The sequence below is a fragment of the Nicotiana attenuata genome, chromosome 10 (genome assembly GCF_001879085.1).
Source record: "Nicotiana attenuata strain UT chromosome 10, NIATTr2, whole genome shotgun sequence".
NCBI lineage: Eukaryota > Viridiplantae > Streptophyta > Magnoliopsida > Solanales > Solanaceae > Nicotiana > Nicotiana attenuata.
The window spans coordinates 3,291,588-3,314,389 of NC_031998.1; the positions used below are offsets into that span (position 1 = coordinate 3,291,588).

At 32.5% G+C, this 22,802-nt stretch overlaps 1 protein-coding gene across 1 annotated transcript; it reads right to left on the minus strand.

Moving 5' to 3' along the window:
* On the minus strand, positions 14,082 to 21,554 carry LOC109232912. Its single transcript, XM_019398605.1, has 9 exons — positions 21,028 to 21,554; positions 17,540 to 17,691; positions 16,883 to 16,978; positions 16,735 to 16,797; positions 15,873 to 15,941; positions 15,677 to 15,779; positions 15,516 to 15,587; positions 14,589 to 14,677; positions 14,082 to 14,481 (listed from the first exon to the last, which is right to left on the minus strand). The coding sequence occupies exons 1-9, from the start codon at positions 21,341 to 21,343 to the stop codon at positions 14,329 to 14,331; spliced, it is 1,113 nt and encodes a 370-aa protein (XP_019254150.1). The 5' UTR covers positions 21,344 to 21,554; the 3' UTR covers positions 14,082 to 14,328.

Sequence of the window (22,802 nt, forward strand, 5' to 3'; positions counted from 1 at the left end):
AAAAAATCGAGGAACCTTTATCATTCTGCTACAATGGTTGATGATCTAATTAAGAATATTCTCTCACTTTCAATTTAAGTGATCTTACTTTCTTTTAGTCTGTTACGACAAGAATGACACATTTTTATATTTAAAAATAATTTAATTTTAAACTTTAGTTTTATCTCTAATGAAATATTTTTATAATCACACAAATTTATGACATAATTAAGATTATAAATTTTATAATCACATAAATTTTACTTATAACATATTTAATATTCCAATTGTTTAAACCAGTGGCGAAGCCACATGGTCACAAGGGTGGTCAGTTGATCACATTTCGTTGAAAAATTACACTATGTATATAGGTAAAATATTATATTTTAGAGGTATATAATACATATTGAACACCCTTTATCGGAATTTTTTTTCACTTCTTTCAAATTTGAATACCCTTGAGAAAATCTGATTAAACCGGCCACTAATATTTGCATTAAGATAAATTATATACAAAATTCCTTGGGGTCCAACCTTCTCTGGATCTTGCGTAAACGCGAGATGGCTTGTACATTATTTTTTTTTTTTTTTAAAGTCCATGTCAAGTAGCAAGAAATAACAACAAAAAAAAATGAAATGTTGGACAAAAAAAAAATGTAAAAGGAAGCAGGTGGGCACGTGGGGATAGGATTGAAGTTAAAACACAAAGGAAGAGAAAATGGAAACCACCGTGTAGTTGTCGGCCACGAGGCATTTTTTGGTTTAATAATTGGCTCTTTTCTCTGTTAAATAATATTGGGAATTGGTCAATTTTATTGTATTTTTCTTGAGCCCTTAAAACTCGGGGGATTCACCTTTATTTGTGGGGAAAACTTTACTCACCTACTCTTGTGATAGTAAACCCCACCCTCTAAATAATCTAGTAGTGACATATTTTGTCTTTTTCCTTGTTTTCACTATTTAGATTGAGGCTCGATTAAATTTGAATTTTGCGCCAGAAAATCTCATATTGGGAGGTAAAAGTTCCCTAGTTAAAGCTACTTCATATCAGGGCTCGAAGCCGAGTGCTTTGATTAAGGATGAAGAAGTACTTACTACTCAATTATAACCCTGACTGGTGTCTTTTTCCTTGTATATTTAATAGTTTGCCTCATATAAATTTTATTTACTCTATCGGATCATCTAAAAGATAATTACGGATAATTAAAATAAATAAAATTGATAATTAAATAATAAGATATGTAACCTGCTAGTACCAGTGGCGGAGGCAGGATTACCGCGAAGGGGGGTTCAAAAATGAAAAAAGTTAAAAAGGTTGTAGCTAGTGGGAATAGAACCAATGGCCTTAAAAAAGTTCAGAACCCTCTTGAACACTAAGCTATGCTTTTGAGTTGTATCAATGGGGTTCAAAATATAATATATAGAGGTTAAAAAAAAGATTTTGCCTTCTATATACAGTATAATTTTTCGGCGAAAGGGGTTCGAGTGAACACCCTTCCGTCCCCCTAAATCCGCGCCTGCGTGCTACGACATGATAAATATACAATTGCTAGATGTCGTAGGTACCATTAGAAGTGGATCTACCATGTAAGCTACAAGTTCACGCGAACTCATTAACTTTTGATCAAAATTTGCATATGTATTAAAAATTACTAAATAGTATCTATAATTGTTTAACTGAAAACCTAACTATTGTTGTATATTAACCCGAGATCTCAAAAACTTCATTTATTGAGTCCACTTATGTATTTCAACAGCAACAATAAAATTTCACGAGTGAGGTGTTGGGAGGGTAATGTGTACACAGAACTTACCCCCAACGTGGGAGGGTAGAAAGATTGTTTCGGCCGATAGACACTCAGCTCAAGTAAAGATGAAAAATGCAGTGCCAACAAGCAATAACAACTATAAGACCGCCTAGGTATATCGCTGCTACTAGTTTAATATTTTTTTTTAAAAAAAAAGGGCAATTCGGTGCACTAAGCTTCCGCTATGCCTGAGGTTCGGGAAAGGGGCAGACCACAAGGGTTTATTGTACGCAGTCTTACCCTGCATTTCTGCAAAAAACTATTTTCCACGACTTGAACTCGTGACTTCCTGATCAAATGATACCAACTTTATCAATTATGCCAAAACCCGCCTCAAACTAGTATACAAAGCATGAAAAGGGACAAAAGAAGACAAGGAATCAAAAATTCAAATATGGCCATGTCTGATGCCACCTCTTTAGTATAGTGACTTCCTCTTACTCTCCTTAGTGATTGATTTTGTCATTCGAAAGATCCTTCACCAACTTCCTCCCTTCCTTTACGTTTCCATGACATTTACTGATTTTTCACTGCTTTTTTGTTTTCTTTCTTTCTTCTTTTCAGAGTACGTAGTATTATTAGCGGCGTATACATGAATTTTCGTAAACGATATTAATATCTGAAAAAGTGAATAAATAAATAAATTACTGTAACGACAAACAATGTTATTTTTTATATTAATACCTAATATTTTAATTTTATTTGTTATTTATACATACAGATTACGAAAAACTTTCGACAAAGCGGTATGACATTTACTTATTTTTATTTTCTCTAAAGAAGGTTTCTTTTTGTTTTGGTTTTCAATTGTGTTTTTGTATTGTTGCCACGATAAAGCTCCTTAAAGATTAGCATTTTCTACCAAATTTTTTATCATTTAAAAGCACAAATTTTTCAAATAATATCTGATTAATGGTGAAGAGAATCTATTTTATTTTAATATTATTTTATAGAAGTGATGGTAAAATGTAGTAGAAAATGGTGAATGGGCGTAATACCATAAGTTCAAGTATAACTAAAATCAATTACAACAACCTACACAGTAATTAATATTTGACCGAGATTACCTATTCTTTTTTCATATGTCTATGCTTTTATTATATCGGGTTTCTTTTTATCTGTCTATACTTTTATTGGAATATATTTTGCCACTTGAGCTTTATTATCGATTCACATTGTTGAAACTAGCGTGTGGTCAACTCATTTAAGTGACACTTTTATCTATTTACCGGCCTTAATTCTTTAATCTATATGAGTCAAACACGTAAAAGTTTATTTTGATATAATAAATGATGATGAAACTTTAATTTAATACATTTATTATTATATATTGACTCGTATGGTTACCTCATCTAAAATATTAATATATTAAGTTGCATCTTTTGTAACTCTCAACTTAATACATCATGTTATGAGATGAAAATGCGTTGTTTATTTATTTATTTATTTTTATGTCAATGGACTTGCAATAAGTTCTAAACAATCTTGCAATTGAATATTATAAAATTTGTAGTTCGTTAAACAACTTTTCTAGTGAATCTCTACTAAATTAACTAGTAGCTTTTCACGCAGTAATTTATTCATTATCCTCATTGTGCAATTATTCTTTTATTTCCTATTTGACATGAATAAATTACTTTAGGTCAAATGTATTATTAAGTGATCTATCGTTTTTAATATTCTGCAGCTATTGGTGATTTAACTTAGAATATTTGTGTTTGTAAGGATTTTTTATTTCTGTCAAGAACTTATATTCTATTAAAATCATACTTTTTAAGTTGTTCTCCAGATTCTTAATTTCTGGATATTGTATAAATATATTAACTTTAACGTACTAAAAGTACAATGTCAAGATTATTAGCAAGAGTTTTAATATTGTCAAAAAACCAATAGGAACATGTCCTCTAATCTTGAATAATCAAGTTATAATAATTCTATTTAACCTACAAATAGGAAGCCAACAATTATGAATAAGAAAGATCGAAAAAATGATACGCTTAAGGGTCATTATCATGTATTAATATTTTAACCTTCGAGCATTATCTAGTAATATGTGTAGATGCGCATAATTATGTTAAAATTGTTTTTTTTTTTTTTTTGGACTTTTCATTCGGTGTTCATCTGCTTTGGAACTCGACTAATTCAGATTCACACCACACAAGAACAATTAAAATGGGAACTACTCCCAGGGGCGTAGGCACCTCGTTTCAATTGGTGTCCCGTGATACCGCTTCGTCAGATTTTTTTCGTAATCTGTATGTATAAATAATAAATAAAATTAAAATATTAGATAAAAATATGACACCGCTTGCCGTTACAATAATTTATTTATCTATTCACTTCTTTAAATATTGACATCATCGTTTATAAAAATTCATGCGCACGTTGCTAACTACTCCCTCATAAGATTTTTTCTATTTTCATATGCCGGAATCCGAAATCTATAGTTAAGCATCACAAGACAAGTTCACGACCCTTAGTGGTGCACAATTATGTTAGTCAAACTTTGATTACTATGGTGTTAGGGTTTTGAAATAAGATTAGATTTAGATTAGAAAAGAGAATCCAAGGAAATAATTGAAATGTTATCCATCCATCTTAATTGACTAATAAATCAAATAATTGAGAGAATTGAGGCTCCTTTTGATTCTTCCAAGTGCTCACATAACATGGAGATAAGTCCAAGTAAATGAATACTATTATATTACTTGTTGCTTAGCGAATAATTAATTATGTATTAACAATAAATTTCTTGTTAATCTCGATGACATTATAATCATGTTTCAACCACTAGCTTTGTTCTTGTCGTTGGCTTATTACCTCTAATTATGCTTAAAATTAAGGGCCCCACGAACTAGCTTTTATAAAATATTAGTTTAATAACTTAAGTTATATATATTGTCGGTGTATTTTTTTTTAAAGGATATACGTAAGTAAGCCTCCTTAAAATGTGAGATTTAAAATGTAAAAAAATTACGGCAAGCCACCTATTACAATTGCTAAAGATGACTTGATAGTGTAAAAATTATTTATTTTGATAGGTACATTTACTTAAACCCTATTTTAATTAACTGGTTAACCGCGTTAATTAAAAAGCATAATATGGAGAAAAGATCCTTTGAGTGTCATGGTGTAACTCTCAAAATAATATTTTAAACAAGCACAAAGCTTGGTATTTGTTAACCACATATTTTCCTTAAATAAATATGTGAACTACAATTAAAGACTAAATATTTAGTAGAGTATTCAACAACTTAATGTTTTTTTTTCAATTAAAAATGTCTTTTCTATCTGGATTGAACCTCGGATGATAACAAATCATTTAATCATAAGTACTTTTTATAAGACTCTGAAACATAATTAATGAATTCATTAATTAAATATATTAGTATTATATTAACTATTAATATAGATCTTGCCGTTATTAATTGTTGAGTATTATATTTAGTATTACCCAATGGAAAACTAGAAGAGTTACGTAGATCTTGCCGTTATTAGTTAAAGTATCTACCCTTTTCTTTTTCTTGAACTAATTATCAAATAGTATGTTGATATGATAAACATTAATGATTACTTTTTTTTGTGGATTGCATGATTTTAATAGTTGTGAAATCTTTATTTTTTTAATAATAAAACATCTTGACCAAAGGTTTGTATTGTTAATTATTTCATCATAACAAACACTGAAACAAATGTAAGATTAAAAATATTACGGTCAAATATTAAAAAATAAGTGTATTTTATGAAAGTCAGAAAAATAGTTTTGTTAGATTATATTAAAAGAAAGTTCCGTCTGTAACTATGACGGCTCTTTTTAAAAATTGAATCTCAAGTACAAATTTCAGTACCTAAGTAAAATAGTTGGATTATTAAATATGGACTAATTAAGAAGCATTGTAAAAGGATAAGATCATATTTAATCCCCATATGCTAATTAATAACCTAATATTTTCTAGCAACGAGTAACATTTTATTATGTCATTGGTCTCGGGTCCGAGTTCTGACTATGAAGTTGCTTTTATTAGAGAATACTCTTCAACATGAAATTTTTTAACGCGAATCCAAATTTAATCGAGCCCTGTCCAATGCGGATACCCCAAAAAAAATTATCAGTTTCTAACTTGAGATTCTACTGGGAAAACTTGGCACTTAAGACTGTGGACTTTTTTTTTTTTTTTTTGGCAAAAAAACTAGTGAAGTTGAACAGAATCAATCTCACAAAAAGCATAGAGAAAATTATGCATAGGATGAGCTTGCAAATTAGCTAGGTTTAGCAAAAGGCTAAAGATGCCCTATAAAAACTTCAGTGTCGTGCACTCAAGGGTGTGATCTAATGGTCAATAAAATGTATAAACTACGAGAGTCTTGTGTCTACGTTATTTCTTCTTATATGTCTAAACCTTGAAGGCATGCCTTGGAGCAACGGTAAAGTTGTCTCCTGTGATTTATAGAAAACAGGGTCGAGCCGTGGAAGCAGTCACTAATGCTTATATTAGAGTAGATTGTCCGCATTAATATATCCCTTATGATGCGGCCTTTCCTCGGACACTACGTGAATGCATGATATGCCTTGTGCACGCCACATGTCTAAACCTTGATGGTGTTAGAAGTTAGTACCTATCCAGTAAAATAGTCAAAGTGTACGCTAACCGGACCAAATATTATCGGTATACAAAAAAAGAAAAAGGAAAAAAAAAAAAAGAAGCATGAAAGAAACCCTAGCACCACTTTGCCAAAAAATTTCCCCAAAAGAAACCTAAACATGGAATAGGAAAACACACATTATATTATACATCAAATCAGCTTTAGGAAATTGCTTTTACCAAAGCCAAAGTGATGAACTCCAATTAATTATTCACTATTGTGTATTCCATTAAGAAAGGGCCCTACTAATTAAAATATAATCAAATAAATACAACTTTGTTTTATAACATAATTATATATTTTGTGGTGCGTGGAATCTTAAAAGGGTCTAAAAAGACAGGGTTAATAGAAAATATTAATTAAGACAATGAAAATGAATGGCACATGTTGTTGATTAGGAACACATTGTCGTTTTATTATGATGATTAATGAGCTTAGATAAATAATATCTTTCATCTTTTCTTTTCTTTTTTCTCCTTGTCAAAAAAGCGTTTAAAATTCTATGCAGCAAGGAGTAAAAAATATTTATACAGTCAGATCACTTATAAGGTAATGACAGATAAATATCAGTTACTTGACAATCTGGTAAAATAATATAAACTAACGTGCTATCACAAATTAAACTAAACTATACTAATAGTGTAAAATAGTTACAGTTAGTCTTTTACAATGTTATTTTTGTCGAAAATTTCTTTTTAGAGCCAATTCTACTTTTATTATTGACAAGATAATAGAAAGTCCTAATCCTTATAAGGGGGAAATTCAAAACTGTCAAAGAATGTGGTGCAGTGGATGGGACTGCTCCTCCCTTAACCAGAGGTCTCGAGTTCGATCCCTGGGTATGGAAAAATCCTTGGTAGGGAGCGCTTCCCCCCGAAAGGGGCCCTACCCGGCGCGAATTCGGATATGGTTGGGCTCCAATGCGGGTACCGGACACCGGGTGGAAACCAAAAAAAAAAAGAAATTCAAATATAGCCAGATTTACAAGTGGTCATTCAAAAATAGCCACAGTTTCAAAGGTAATCGAATTTTAGTCCCTTTTCATGTAAAGATAAATCTGAACGAAAACACTCTTCAAAATCCGGAAAAATACTCTAGTATAATATACTGGAATTCCGGTATAATATACTGGAACTCCAGTACAATATACTGGTATACTGGAGTTCCAGAATAATATACCGGAGATTGAAGTATATTACGCTGGAACTTTCCGTTTTGCAGCAAAATAGTGGCTATTTTCCAATGACTTTGCAATCACTGGCTATTTTTGAATGACCAGACCGAAAACTGGCTAGCGCGTGCTATTTTTACTCCTTATAAACCAAGTCAATTCAGGCCCGCAATCAACTTTTTTTGGGCCCGAACAACATAAAATTTCAATAAGCCCAATTCCATTCACTAACATACTTGTAGAAATTGCGCCAAACAGCCACTTTTTAGTCCCTTCTTTTGAAAAATGACCACTGTCTTGTAGTGTCAACTTTCACATGTGAAACTCTATGACTCTATCCTGAAGTTTAACTCGTAAAAATTGAAACTCTAGAATATATTTAGTTTTCAATTAGAGGGATTGAAAGGGAGAAATTCAAAAATAGCCAGATTTATCACTGGTCGTTGAAAAATAGCCAAGTTTCAAAAGTCATCGAAATTTAGCCACTTTAAATCTGAGCGAAAACACTGTTCAAAATCCGGAAAAATACGCCCGCAAATTTTACGGGAGTTCCAGCAAGTATAATTGTCCAGTATAATATACTGGAGTTTGGAGCACCGGTGCTCCAGTCTCCCGCAAATTTTACAGGAGTTAGCAAAGTATACCGGTCCAGCATAATATGCTGGAGTTCGTACACAAATGCACCAGAACTCCCGTATATTATACTGGACCGGTCCCTGTTGCAGCAAAATAGTGGCTATTTTTCATTGACTTGATAAACGCTGGCTATTTTTCATTGACCAGTGTGAAAACTGTCTATACCATGATATTTTAACGGATTGAAAAGTGGCTACTTATAAATTTTACCAATATACTTACTATTTTTACTCAATTCGTCTTAGTTTATAGTACAATGTTTTTTTTTTGTTTTTTTTTCAGATGTCTCAAAATGTTGAATACCATTTCTCAATGGCTTTTCCTTTTTCAACTTCAAAATAAAATCGAATTATTTTAATTGTTCAAATTTATACCTTTTCATGCTATGTTTCTCCGAATAACTAACTTTTTAAATTTTATTTAATATTTTATTATTCTATAATTATTCAATCAAATAGGTCATATAAATGAGAATCTATAAAAAATTTGGAGCCTCTTTTAAAACTTTGTTTGAAATAATAAATCTTTTTGAAGTCATAACACACTCACAAATTGAATTTAATCGAATATAATTTAGTTAAATTTTTTTGGAGGGGTTTTGGTAAAAAAGTTAAATCGAACTCGTAAGTACAAAGGAACAGTCGGCACACGTGCTCACGTGCAATTCACGTGGCACATAAATCAATGGAGATCATGTGGCTCAGTTGTCATAAAAGACTTTAATTTTTTGTACTTTCACTAAAAGTTTTATCCTTTCTCACTTCCTTTCACGCTCCCACGTGAAAACTTTTTGTACTTTCACAAAAAATTTATACTTCCTCCGGTCCAAAATAAGTAATTTTTTCTTACACAGATTAAGAAATTTACCTTTTAGCATTAATTAGTAATAGAATTGACCATATTAACCTTTACTATCTCACATAAATACTCCTAACACATATTCCAACACTATTTATGCAAAGGACAATGTAGGAAAAAAATAATTAATTCATTTTTGAAATCTAGAAAAATCACTTATTTTGGACCACAAGAAAAAGGCCAAAAAATCACTTATTTTGGACCGGAGGGAGTAAGTTACATGTTTTAATCATATTTAACTTTAGTTGACAGGTATAAATTTATCCCAAAAAAATTATATCTTCAATCAAACATGGTATATATTTAGTCTTTGTCTTAATACAAGATATCCACCTTATCCCATTAAGTTTGGAATTATATTATCCCACCTAAAAGTGGGATAAATTAGTCCAGCAATTATAATTTCGAAATAATTTAGTCCGCGTACCAAATGACCCCTAGAAATAACTGCCTATCCTGCTTGACACATTACAAAGAGGTAAGTTGTTTCTTTTTTTTTTTTTTTTGTTTATTGAATTCAAAATATCGAATATGAATAAACACGTTTCTCTGAAAATTAACCAGAAGGCCATATAATTTTATAAAGGAAAAATGGTCAAATTTTGTTGGAAATTGAGTAACTTTATGATTGTTATACTTTGAGTCTAATTTTATGCATATCGTTTGAAAAAAGTCTCGTGTTTGCTTTTGACCCCTAATAAAGTTCCAATCTCAATGTAATGTTTTAACACATAGTCAAAGTGGATGAGAATATTTTGGACCTGTTTTGAACAATAAAAGGAAGAAGAAAAATATTGGAGAGAAAAGTAGAGAGAGAATTCTTATTGATTTGGGATGAATTACAATGGAATAGAACCCTCTATTTATAGGGAGAGAGTGACTTAGCCACCAAGTAATAAACCCTAGAATCTCTCTAAATATAGACATTCACCATAAATAAAATTCTATTTATAACACTCCACCTGAATATCTATTCAACAGATAATATGCCTCGTTAAAACTTTACTAAAAGAAAACCCAATGGGAAAAAAATTCTAGAAAAGGAAAAAGAGTACACATATCTAATAATACGCCCTTTAGTTGCCTCGTTAAAAACCTTGCAAGGAAAACCCAGTGGGACAAACCTTGTAAGGGAAAAAAAGTACGACGCGTATTAACTCCCCCTGATGAGAGCATCATTCACATCCTTAAGCATTTGCATACCAATCTTGTGCACCATCTTCAAAAGATCTTTGGTAGATATTTGATAAACAATATCAGCCATATTAACTTCAACGAATTTGTTTCACCTTGAAATCATCATCCCTGATAGATGTATTGTCTTCATATGATCTTGTTGGAATCATCATTTCAATATCTTCACATAGGGGTGAAAACTCTTGCTATCATATTATCATGCATATAGTTATAGCAAGATACATTTGTACACAAATTGCACTTAGGATGTGGTCATTCGTGACCAAAAAATTCTCCAAGAATTGCATATGCTATCAGTATTTTAAATCGTTCATGAATTGCCATATAAGTATAGTCAATAAGCCCTATAAATAGGGTTTAGATTAACATCAAATTTTCATGTCATGCCAGACATATAAGATACATAAAGGTGATAGCACACACCATTGACTTTATACTTTTAAGTGTTTGAACTGCAGGTCCAAAACTACTTGTCTTTCATATGAAACCAAATTCTACTTGAATTGTTTCTCTAGACTTAAGATCCTCATATATATTTAGTGCTATAATCAATGTCGTTGACAAACATTTTATATCGGTTCCAACCTCCTTATTTTTCATAAAGACATGACATAGAGATCTCTTCATTCATATTTTCAGGTACCTGAATCTCTCCTGAGATTTTATGAAGTGTTATGTCATGTGATCTTCTAGATCACTTGCCTCTTTATTATGATCATTTTGATCATTTGCTCATCTTCTATATTAAGAAGTATATTTGAAACCGATTTGTCTATATGCTTTAAGCGTACCATAGACGTTGTCCTTCTAGGACTTAATAAGAGCATTTGCAATGAGAATATAGTTACTTTCTATGGGTCAGCAAATGCGTCCGGCATGCTTTGCAATATATTGCACATGAATTATCCTTTATGAACTTCAAGTTCATATTATCTTATTCGAGGATCGAGATGTATAAATAATAATTCATTCCATGTAACTTTTTCTCAACTGTTTATCATGTCTCCCCCTCATGTTAGAAAAACTAACTTGGTACCTCAACAAATCCACCTTTGTGCGTTATGGTGTTAATCAAAATATACACCGCACGTCAATAATAATAAGATGGAATTATTTGGTTCTTGACCCTGAACCGAGGGGAGAAAATAATATACTTTGGTATATATCGTATATCAAACTGATATAGATAACTTTGTTCTCATAAGCAATTGTTTAGCTATTAAGTAGAGGCACTTAATAAATCATTTTGCTAAACCAACTGTGATGTAAACCAACTTATCAAGATGAACTTCTTGAATAGAAAATCTGGAAATTATGCTCGAAATTAAATTATTGAGCAAGTTACCTCGCAAAATACCATGTTGCGGGTTATTAATAATCGCACATGTAACCATCTCATAGATGCATCTTATGTGGTATACATGGCAGGTGAATGGGCCCATATTCACCTTTGATATTTCCAGCATCCATGGGATTCAATCCCAATTTTAATTGGTATATTAATTAATAAGAACAGGCAACATAATAGAATTCGTAAAGAACTTTCTAGTTCTTTAATATTTACCCATGTGAATTCTCTTTTATTTTTGCACATCATACTTAAATTGATATGGGTAAACCAATTATGCCAACTAAATAAATTATATATATTGATAAACTTCAGATTTACACCATGACGTGTGCAATTATCAATAAACTCCAAGTTTATTATGATATGGGTTTTTATATCAATAAACTTCCATTTATTGTGGCATTCTTTTGTTTGTGTAGTACAAACTGGAGAATAAAGCGGGTAGCTTTTCATATACATATTACCCCGCTACAAGTTGTAGTAATAGAAGATATTAAATCTTTCATTTATTTATAGTCTCGATATAATCAATCGCTTTCGCGTATACTTTGGAAACTGAATAAGTTTCTTTGAGACTTACTACAACACAATACCTTATTGGTAATCAATTTCGTTTCTCCAAAATAGTATAATTGGCTCTTGCAGAGTTCTCAATTAATTTTGTAGTACCACATATTCATCAACATCCATATGGTGAATATCTCTTTTAAAGAGAAAGTTATACCATTATGGTTATGGTCAAAATTATGTGCAAGATATGTTTCTTGCATTACCATTGTCTTTTAATAATCACAATGCCAAAATATTTTGGCGTACAATAAGTACGTGACCAATGACCATTTATGCCATAATAATGACATTATTTTCTTATTTCCTCTCTAACCTCCTTCTAGAGGTGAGCGTGGTATATTCACTACCACTAGCACGTTCATATTCCTCCAAGAATGAATATGTATTCATAAATCAGATGTTGTCACATTCACATCATGAATTGACCATAATCATCTATATGTGCTTTATAAAATCTCATGTCAAATCGATGACAAATATTACTTTCAGAGAGTGAAGGATTATTTTGAGAATCCTTATTATTCTCATTATCACAATGATGACGATTATAATTTCGTCTATTGCCACGTCCACATCCATTGATACCTTCATGGTAATAATTTTGTCTTCTTTCAGACTTATCACATATTGCTATCACATTCTCTTAAGGGAATGAGAATGGAGCAAATTCAATGGGACGGGTTTTCAATTCTTTGCCCACAATCATGACAAGGGATAACTATTTTACCACTTTGGGTGATTATAATTTCTTACTAACTCCATTAGAGTTATAATCAAAATTTATTGTCTTTGCTCGTATTTAAAATCAAATTATAGAATGTCAAGAATCTAAAAGAGAAAAATAAAGTAAAATACTTATCTTAAATCCAGAATTTAATCACGAAGGAAGTTCATGGAACAATTGACAACCATTATGCTCCATTCCAAAACTTCTACTCAATTGATTAGAGTCTCGTGCTGATAACGTGTTATGAACAATAAAAGAAGAAGAAAAATATTGCAGAGAATAGTAGAGAGAGAGAATTCTTATTGATTTGGGATGAATTACAATGGAATAGAACCCTCTATTTATAGGGAGAGGGTGACTTAGCCACCAAGTAATAAACGCTAGAATCTCTCTAAATATAGACATTCACCATAAATAAAATTCTATTTATAACAGGACCTTTTTTCTCGGCGTATTTTGACATTTGAATTTCACTCATTTCATACTGAAACTCGATTAATGACAAGAAAAAAAATATGTGACGATTCATTAATTGAACTCGAAGTATAACGAATGATAAACATAGAGATATGGATAGTACATGGGGCAAATTTGAAACTTTCCTCTTTTTCAAATACAAGCTAACAGCATATTAATATGTCACTCCATTTAAACTCATTTCATGCCAATATTATGCAAAATATAAATATAAATTATGAGGAACGTATAAACTTTTGAAGGCTAACCCGCTCTTAGAAAGTATAGGACCTAGAGAAAGTACTGACGTCTAAAATATATTCTCAACTTATTCATTGAGAAGAAAAATGCAAAACAAAGAGAAACTGACCATTTCGGTATTCTTTTTCGTGAATAATCTTGAACATCAGTGTTTTCCCTTTCACTCCTTTATTAAAAGAAGACAACAATCCTACTCAACTTTTGACATTAGCAAATTACATAAACAAAAAAGATTAATCAAGTAAATTTGGATTAAAAGAGCAAAACCATCACTAAATGAGTAGTGAATTTGTATACCATATGGCACTCGGCCAGTGAGTTCCAAATACCGGATTGTTAAACCAAAAAAAAAACGAAAAAGTATTATCGTACCACAGAATTTATTTGTCTAAATACAATCACAGGCTTATAATAGTTCTATAATTACTGAAGCCAAGAAAGAAGTGACTTTCTCATATATAAGGTCAGAATTTACATGAGGTACAACATAACGTGGATGTGTATATCAGTATATATTTGCTAGCCTAATGTATACAACTGACTTGAGCCATACACCTATATTATTCGTATATGCTACATAGATTTATACAATACTACGACCTCTCCAAATTACAGTTCAAAAGGTTCCTGCAAGCGAGCTAATTATTCGATTCTCACTATTGTAGACACTTTACAAGTTTCTTGAATTATTACCTTCTTGTTTAAGTGTTTGGATTCTCTGATGTAGTCTTCTCCGATGATCGTGGATTTTCCAAAGTCCATGTCCCAGAATAACAGCAGAGTATATCCCATGTGTGATTATAGGTGCAAGAATATTGTTTGTCTGTTGCATTTGCAAGAACAAATAAGCTATAGTGACATAAAATTCATGTCGACACAACCTTTGATTTTCAGACTAGTACCAATAAATACAACGAAAATCTGTGTTACCTGGATCCATTCAAACCCAAGGTAAAGCGCTAACATGGCTTCTAGTAACGGAGAGTATATCTTCTTCATCTGTCGCCTCTCGTACCAAGCTGCAAAACATTTCATGTAGATGATAATATTAACACAAATGAAAAATATGAGTTGGATGTTTCCAATACTAACTATTCATGATATTGGTTATCCCCCCCCCCTCCCCCCCCCCCACCCCACCCCACCCCCCACCCCCAAAACAAACTCGTATCAATCAATTATGCCTCAATAAGCTCAACTCAAACCAATTTTTCTTTGATCCAATCTCTCCTCCGTCTCTCCAGGGACACTTATGAAGCGACCCCCTTCAATATTCTATGTTGTACGGACTCTCCAAAATATTGCCGCACCTGTGGGGGATCCTCCAAAAATGTACGGATGATCCGACGCACACCTGGCGACATTTTTGGAGAGTCCGAGCAACATAGTTCAATATACAGAAATGGGACTCTTCAGTTTCACTGCATGCTAACAACCTAGAATGAGAAGTAGGTCCGTTGTTTTTGACAGGAAGAGTCTAGTCTTTAGGCTTGGTGGTCTCATATTATTTAAAAATAGTTTAGAAAGCTATTCTTACAAGAAAAGGCTTGAGAAGGCCCAACGGAACAAAAGGAAGCGTGTATATTATCACACTCCCAGCCTTCTATAAACCCTTTGCCTTTATTTTTATCCAAAGCAGGTTGCAACAGTTGTATTTTATTTAGTCCGCTGTGGATATAAACTAGGCTACGGGACAGACTTCATCTCTTATTTTAGTCAGTCAGCTGTAGAAATATATCTATTTGCCTTGATCCTGAATCCCCAGATTTATTGCATTATGTTTATAAGGCTTGGACTCAAATCATCACAAGTGGTAGCTGTCTTGCTTTTGTCATGAGCAAAGAAGAGAGGTCAAACCTGCAAAGAGTTTCTTTAGATCATCACGGCCTGAATGCGACTTCAACACAGGTGCAACAACATAGGTAGGATCTGAAAGTGAAACAGCAAATAGCCAACTGATTAAGCATGTTCGAGCAGAGGACAACGAAGGATTTGAAACTGCAGCCTATGAAACTGACCTTTTGGAGAGGCTGCTATATAATATAAAGAACCAGTGAGAGCTGCTGTAATTACAGCTGCAAATGCTTGAGCAAACGGGACATAAGGTGGCAAAACACCAGTCTACATTTTGAGGAAACAGAATGTGTCAGAGCAATGGAAATTTTTTGGATCTTTAACTTGGAGAAGGATGTCTAGAAATAGAATCTGACGTACCAATGATGCCATTCCTCTAGCATCCGTCACAAAATCACTGCCCCTTAAGAAAATGTCAGCTAAAGCTCCCTGTAATTACAAAGATAATCAGAGAGGAGCAAGGAGGAAAGAATCACATAACTTATGAGAAAGATAACTTTTTTGTCATGCATTTCCATGAAGTTTGACAGGTTAAAAATAATTAGTCTGTTGATAATATTGTTGGACAGCTTGTAATATGAAAGTGGTTATTAACAAAAGACATGTCTACTCTGAAAAGATTTCAACCTTTTTGAGATTATGTACAATAAATAAGAACGTAGTTGGCTCTTCTGAAAGTGAATTAGATCAGGCAAAAGACAACAGTAATCACATTCAAATAACTGTGGTAACAGGCTTGTTGTATTCCCGAAGATCGCTATCCCTCGAGCCAGATAATCAACCTTTTGATAAAGTGTTCTACACGCCTCAAGCCTTTTACTGTTTTCTATGTTTTTCTATATTCTTCTTTCTTTCTCTATTATTTCTTTTAACAAAATAAATGTTTACATTGGAAAACTGAAGCACAGAAAGTTTCACCAAACGGTTTTCAGGGTATGTATTATTAGTTAAAACTGTAGGAAATGTAAGGTTTGTACAATTTAACATAGAAGGCTGAAGAGAGAAGCTTGCTCAGTTGATGAGCTGCCTTCACCTCCAACCGGTAGGTTAGATGTCTGATCCACATGAAGGGTAAGCGCGGAACCAATATTGACACCGGGTGGGAGTTTAAGTCACGTGAAGGGAAGTAGTGAACTGGAGTATTATCGATGCAGAAAATAAGGCTGCAACTGGACTAACGAATTCATAATTGCAGGCTATAAATGGATGATATATATCTTACCTGGACAGCAGCACGGTAGAAAAGCTCCTCTCCAACAGAGCTAGCAGCCACAATCAGAATGAACTACACATTGCATCAAAATCCATTTAAGTATCAATCTTCCCTGTATTGTAACATAACTTTGATGCTCAAATTGAGAAATTTTTACCTGCCAAGGAGACATTCCATAAAAGAAATTCCGTAGCTCTTCATCCTCAACATCTCTGATAGCTCGAGCATGAGGTGATAGCTTCACAACTTCATCCTATAAATACAGCGATTTATTATAAAACACCGGTTATATAATCCAAGAATGTCAGATGGACAAAAACTAGAATGGCTGCAATATATAAGGTTAACAGTTTTGCATCTTTACACTAAGAGTTAGTGAAGTCATATGCAGATGAAAGGAAATAAGTCAAGTTAAAGAAACCAAAATGCTGTTAAATACTGCAAAGAAAATGGAAATTGTGACTAACTAAACCTCAAAACAAGTTCACCATGTGAGGATTATTCAAGACCATATGAGGAAGAAACAGTTCATTCAACTAATATGGGCACTTAACACCCTCTCCCATACGTCCAGGAAGGGACATGCGGACAATATAATAAAGGGGTTTAACAATAGGTAAACCAAGAACAACGATGGATCTAACTCGACTACCATGTAAAAGTGAACCTTGAATCTAACTCAATCTCAAAAGCTAGCTCATAAAGTAAAGTCTTCTCAAAATGATATAAGGAGATTAAACAACCAATTCTCTCAACCAATATGCACGCTTAACTATTTACGTGCAGAAAGAAAAATGAGGAAAGTTGTACATACATCTAATATAAATAGAAGAGCCATAATTGGTGGAGCTGCATATCCTAGTCCTTCAACAATGGCATCTAATGATGGACTGAACCCTCCTGTGCAGTCAATTCCTGTCATTGAGCATATGAACTTTCCTGCTAAAGCCATTGCTCCATATATGCCTGAGTTCAAAAAACAAAGAAGAATAAACCTAAATAGCAGCTCACTCAATTACTTAAATTGAAAATAGCTGGTGAATATATGTATAATAATGTTAAATCAGTGTATAATTATGTATACTGGCCAGAAAAAGTAACCAGTAAAACAGGCTGATGTTTGTGTAAAAATCCCACAAACAAACTGAAAATCAGAGAATGATTGAAGGACTTTCTTTTTCTTCTCTAAAGATATTCAAAAATCTTAATGGGATGGGACTCATAGAAGGCTGAAAGAAACACAAGCAACAAACAAATAAATACACCGGAATAAAAAACACTAGGTGATATTTATCTGTGGTGTCACACTTATTCGATATATATTAGTGGAAGATAACACCGCATTAAAAAAGTAAAAATAGAAATAAATACATTGGAAAAAAATGAATATGTAGTATTACAATAGACATCCTACATTTTGGGGAACTGTACTATGAAAATAATTGCAGTGTTCAATTTACTCAAGTATAATGATTATTAAATTCTATTCTTCTTTGAGGAAGATTAGAATTCAAAGATTTTGAGACCTTAGTACCTAAGTTGCCCGACACGGCAGTTTAGGTGTCATACCCGTGTCGACACGACACTAGGATAGGTGTGGGTATGGAATCCGTACCGGATCTAGTCAAATAATTTTTGGTATTTTGACCACGATGGACCGAAAAATTCGAGACGGGATACAATTTGATCCCCGAAATCAGAATCAAAACTAGGGTAAATTTGAAGAAAATAGCATACCTTATCTAGGAAATTAATCTTTTACTTATCTACAACTTTAGAATAAAAAAGAAATTCACATTTTACAAGCTATAGTAGGTATTTAACAAATTTCTCATAATTTGGAGATATTTCTACATTTTTATTTTTTTGAATTATTTTTAGCTGGATCCCCGCACCCATATCCGTACAATGATCTGTATCCCCGAATCATAGAAATTACGTCTCGAAAGACCCGACCTCTAGATCCGTACCCGTATCGGATACTCACACCATATCCGAGCAACTTAGCTTAGTACTGCTAGTTAGGCTAGAACAAATTTTAACAACTATTGCTAAAGTTCAAATTACTCCGGTAAGTACAATTCTACTTCTAATTAAGTGGCACGGGATGGAGTTATTATTTGTTTATTTTGTATTTAGCATTTAATTATTTTTGGAAGTGTTTGGGCTAAAAAGCTTTTCCAAATGGAATTCTACAGAAGCATGTAGTTGGGTTAACAAATAAAATTGGTTTATTAAAAGAGAAAAAAGAAAGAACAAAAAATTTCAACAAAATAAAAATTACTAACAAGTTGCTAAATTTAAAGTTATTCAAAGTTAGCACACACGCATTAAAGTGATCAATTTCGGCTCCACTTTTATTCTTTTTATAATTTTCGCCTATTTTTCTCTATTATCATGTTCTTAATGATTTTAAAATCACTGAATTTATATTCTTAAAAATGTAAATAAATTTGTATTTTCTATCATTCTAAAATACATCTACACTTGTTCTAATGCATGCTGACAATTGCCTAACTACAATTCTGTTTTCCTCAATAACCAAGTATGAGCAAAAACAACAAAAGTAATCAATTTTATCTACAATTGTTTCGCTAATAGTTTTATTTATACAATAACAACCCAGTAAAAATTCCACAAGTGGGATCTGGGGAGGGTAGGATGTATGTAGCCTTACCCCTACCTTGGGAAGGCAGAGAGACTGTTTCCGATAGATAGTCGATTAAAGAAGATGGAAGAAGCGTTGATAGCAATTCATAGCAAGACAATATATTTAGAAAAATAAATTGAAGATAGAAATAAAGAATATGAAAGAAGTACCGATAGCAAGTAATAGTAAGACAATATATTTAGAAAAACCAAATTCGAGGTCTAATAGCAATAGAGATAATAATTTTATTTATAGTAAGATATAAATACAATCCTATTCCTGACAATTGCTTATATTTCTTACTTAGGAAACATGATTAAACTGACAGCAAAAATGTTGCAGTGTTTTTTTATTTTTGGCATTTGTTGTCCTACCAAGTATAAACCTAAAAGTTAGGGAGAAGAAAAACCTTAGCTTTTCCACTTTTAGAAACACTTTAATGACATATAAAGAAAGCAAAAAAGAAGATATGCAACAACCCTTTCCTTTTTCATAAGGACAAAAACCCTTTCCCTTTACTTGCAACTCCAAGAATCACTTGTAAATTCACTATCTCTCATTTATTACTATCCTAGCAGTAAATTCCAGTTACACTTTCCCATTTCATCTAACTCTTTAGTCTTTACATGCAAAAGAATAAATCAAGGGAATGCATTTGGAACTCTTTTTCACTTTCTTTTTCTCAACAACTTAGGTGTTTGTGTTAGCTTATCGGCAACTCGATTATTTTATAGAGTACTTGTTATTTTCCACCGGTATAAGTATCGAGTTACTCTGCCTATCAAAACTTAGCTTAAACTATATGTATACACACATTAAGTTTGAAATCCATTTATGCTGTTTAATGTAGCTAACAAAGAGTATAGTCACTAAATTAATGAATCCACGTACAAATGCATTGAGTAATGGGTTTTATGGAGATAGTTTTGGGGGAAGGAAATGAACAAAATAATCTTTAGAACCAAAGTAAATGGATAGTGTTACCTAATCTTTAGAACCAAAATTAAGCTTATATTTTAACAATTGTTGCTCTATATAATTCAAACCAAGAACAGTATTCACACTGTACCTACTAAGTTTAAATCGAACTCAGTGTAGGCTAATCATTCAAAAGTCACCACCAAATACTAAAGTGGACCGAGGCAGATCCGAGATTTAAACTTTATAGGTTTGAGCTTGAGATTTTATCACATACCCATTTGATTTACTGAGCTCGAAATCTCTGTATTTATTTATATTTGCGTATTTCTAATATATACATGGTCCAAGCCAAAAATTGGGTTCGAATGAGCTCATAAGCTAAACGTTACATCCGCCCTTGAAGGGTATGCTGGAATGATAAACTAAAGATTTCCAGTTCGAATCCTGGGAATAGAATCATCTTTGTAAAGAACACTTAAACCTCCCACGGTAAGTTTTCTAAGGCGCGAATCAAAATTAGTCGGGTTATTGAGTTCAGATACCAAATGTTTGACCAAAGAATAGGAAGCCAAAAGCCATAAAATAAAATTCTGAATTCATTGAATCTATTCAACATATATGAATATTCCTTGTCTTCTTTCCCAAAAATAGTGTTCAAAAAGGAAACCAGAATTCAAACCGAAAGAAAAAACAGACTAATTAAAAATACGCAAAACGAGTTGAGAACTCACCGATTCCATAACTGAGTCTGACGACAGCACCAATCTTTTCCCAAACGGGCAACTGCGCATCACTAAAGCTCTGATTAAATGTGGTAACCTCCATAGTAGTTCCCGTGTAACCTCCACTTTCTCTCTCTCTAGCATCCACTGATGCCTCAGTACTCGTCCTCTCCGCCATAGCTTTAACTCTTAACACTGAAAACTTCGCCTTATAATTCCTCTTATGTAGCTTTCTCCTAATCGGAAAATCAAATTGACTCACTTTACATCCTAGAAACGACGTCGTCCGAGTATTCGTACACCGAGCTAGCACCGGTACCTCCATATTTACACAAAGTCTCCGGTTTTCTCCGGTTTAAACCGGAAGCGTGTATTAGATGGAGCTAATAATGAACCCGAAATGAACAAAAAGGTGTCGTTTAAGTTGTTTTAGATTCTTCAGCTTCTTCTTCTCCGGCGTCGTTGTGCATATTGTGATAGAGTTTTTGGAGCAGAGAGGAAGAAGAAGATTGAATTAATAACAACCGTTGGTTTTTGTTTTTCGTTGTTAAGTCAACGATGATTTTTGATTGGACGTGATTGTGTGATTTACGGTGGAGATTTGATTAGAGGGTGTAAAGGTGGGGCCAGTTAAGATGTGTGTTTGTCTGTAGTTGAGGATATCTAGGTGACCAATGGAAATGTGACATGTGGAGATAATTGGATAGTTGGAGATTTTGCAAGGATTTAACATTACAAGGAGACAATTAGGAAATTGATTCCATTCAATTATTAGTACCCTCTCTTTGTCTTTCTTAGTATAGTTAAGTAGGGGCGTAGCTAGAATATTGGTTATGGATTCAGACGACAACAACAATAACGTACTCAATGAAATTTCATAAGTGGGTCTAGAAGGATAGTATGAACGCGGTTTCGATTCAGTCGAACTCAATAATTTTAGTCCTAATGATAAATTGTCTTAAGAAACTCACCGAATATGTACAAGTTATTTATTTAGAATATAATAACTTAAAATAATAGAATTTCGAACCTGTAAATTTTTAAATTCTGGCTCAACTCTATAACTAAGGAGGTTTTAGGATGGAATAAATGATCCGTTCAGTAATATTACGTAATTTGAAACGATACAGAGAATAGTAGTATGATTTTGTGAAAGGAAAATTATGCTCATAAATCAAGGATGGAATAAATGGACGATAATGAACTCCTAATAATACGGTTTAAGTTGTACACTTTTCGATTTATATTATCAGTCTTTGAACTTTTTGCAGATTTCTTGAGAAAAATATTCAATAATTTTAACCGTAAGAGTATTTGTTCAAACTACTCTTATTATCTTCTTAAGCATTATTAGTACACTTTTCTCTTCATAGCTATAAGTGGGGCATACGCTGAATAAACTTGTATTATTAATGAGATTAAGAAAAATTACCTGTATTAATTTATATCAAATTAATAAACAGAAATACATAGACGGCCCTTTTAACTTGTTAAAAAAATTTATTTGGACACTTTAAATAAGAGTATTACCTATTGAATAATTGACTTATGTTTAGCTTGGACCGATGTCTGGTATATCTTTTACAAACGTATATTTTTTTTCACTAAGAGTTGATTTAGTGTCAACACTAGGTGAGGGTAATAAAAATTTGTTTAATTGTTTAAATCTGAAAAATGTATATGTTAAAGCTGACTTCTGACACAAATCACAAATGGGATTGTAAGATCTCCTATTTTAAGTAATTAAAATGTTGTTTATTAGTGCAATTATCTCTATCATAGCT

Bases quoted from the DNA above. Each gene is read 5' to 3' on its own strand.
- LOC109232912 (XM_019398605.1), bottom strand. From the start codon at position 21,343: ATGGAGGTACCGGTGCTAGCTCGGTGTACGAATACTCGGACGACGTCG. The intron at 15,588-15,676 runs GTCAGTTTCATA...TTTCACTTTCAG, and splicing joins TATAGCAGCCTCTCCAAAAG to ATCCTACCTATGTTGTTGCA. The intron at 14,482-14,588 runs GTAACACAGATT...CAAATGCAACAG, and splicing joins TTGGGTTTGAATGGATCCAG to ACAAACAATATTCTTGCACC.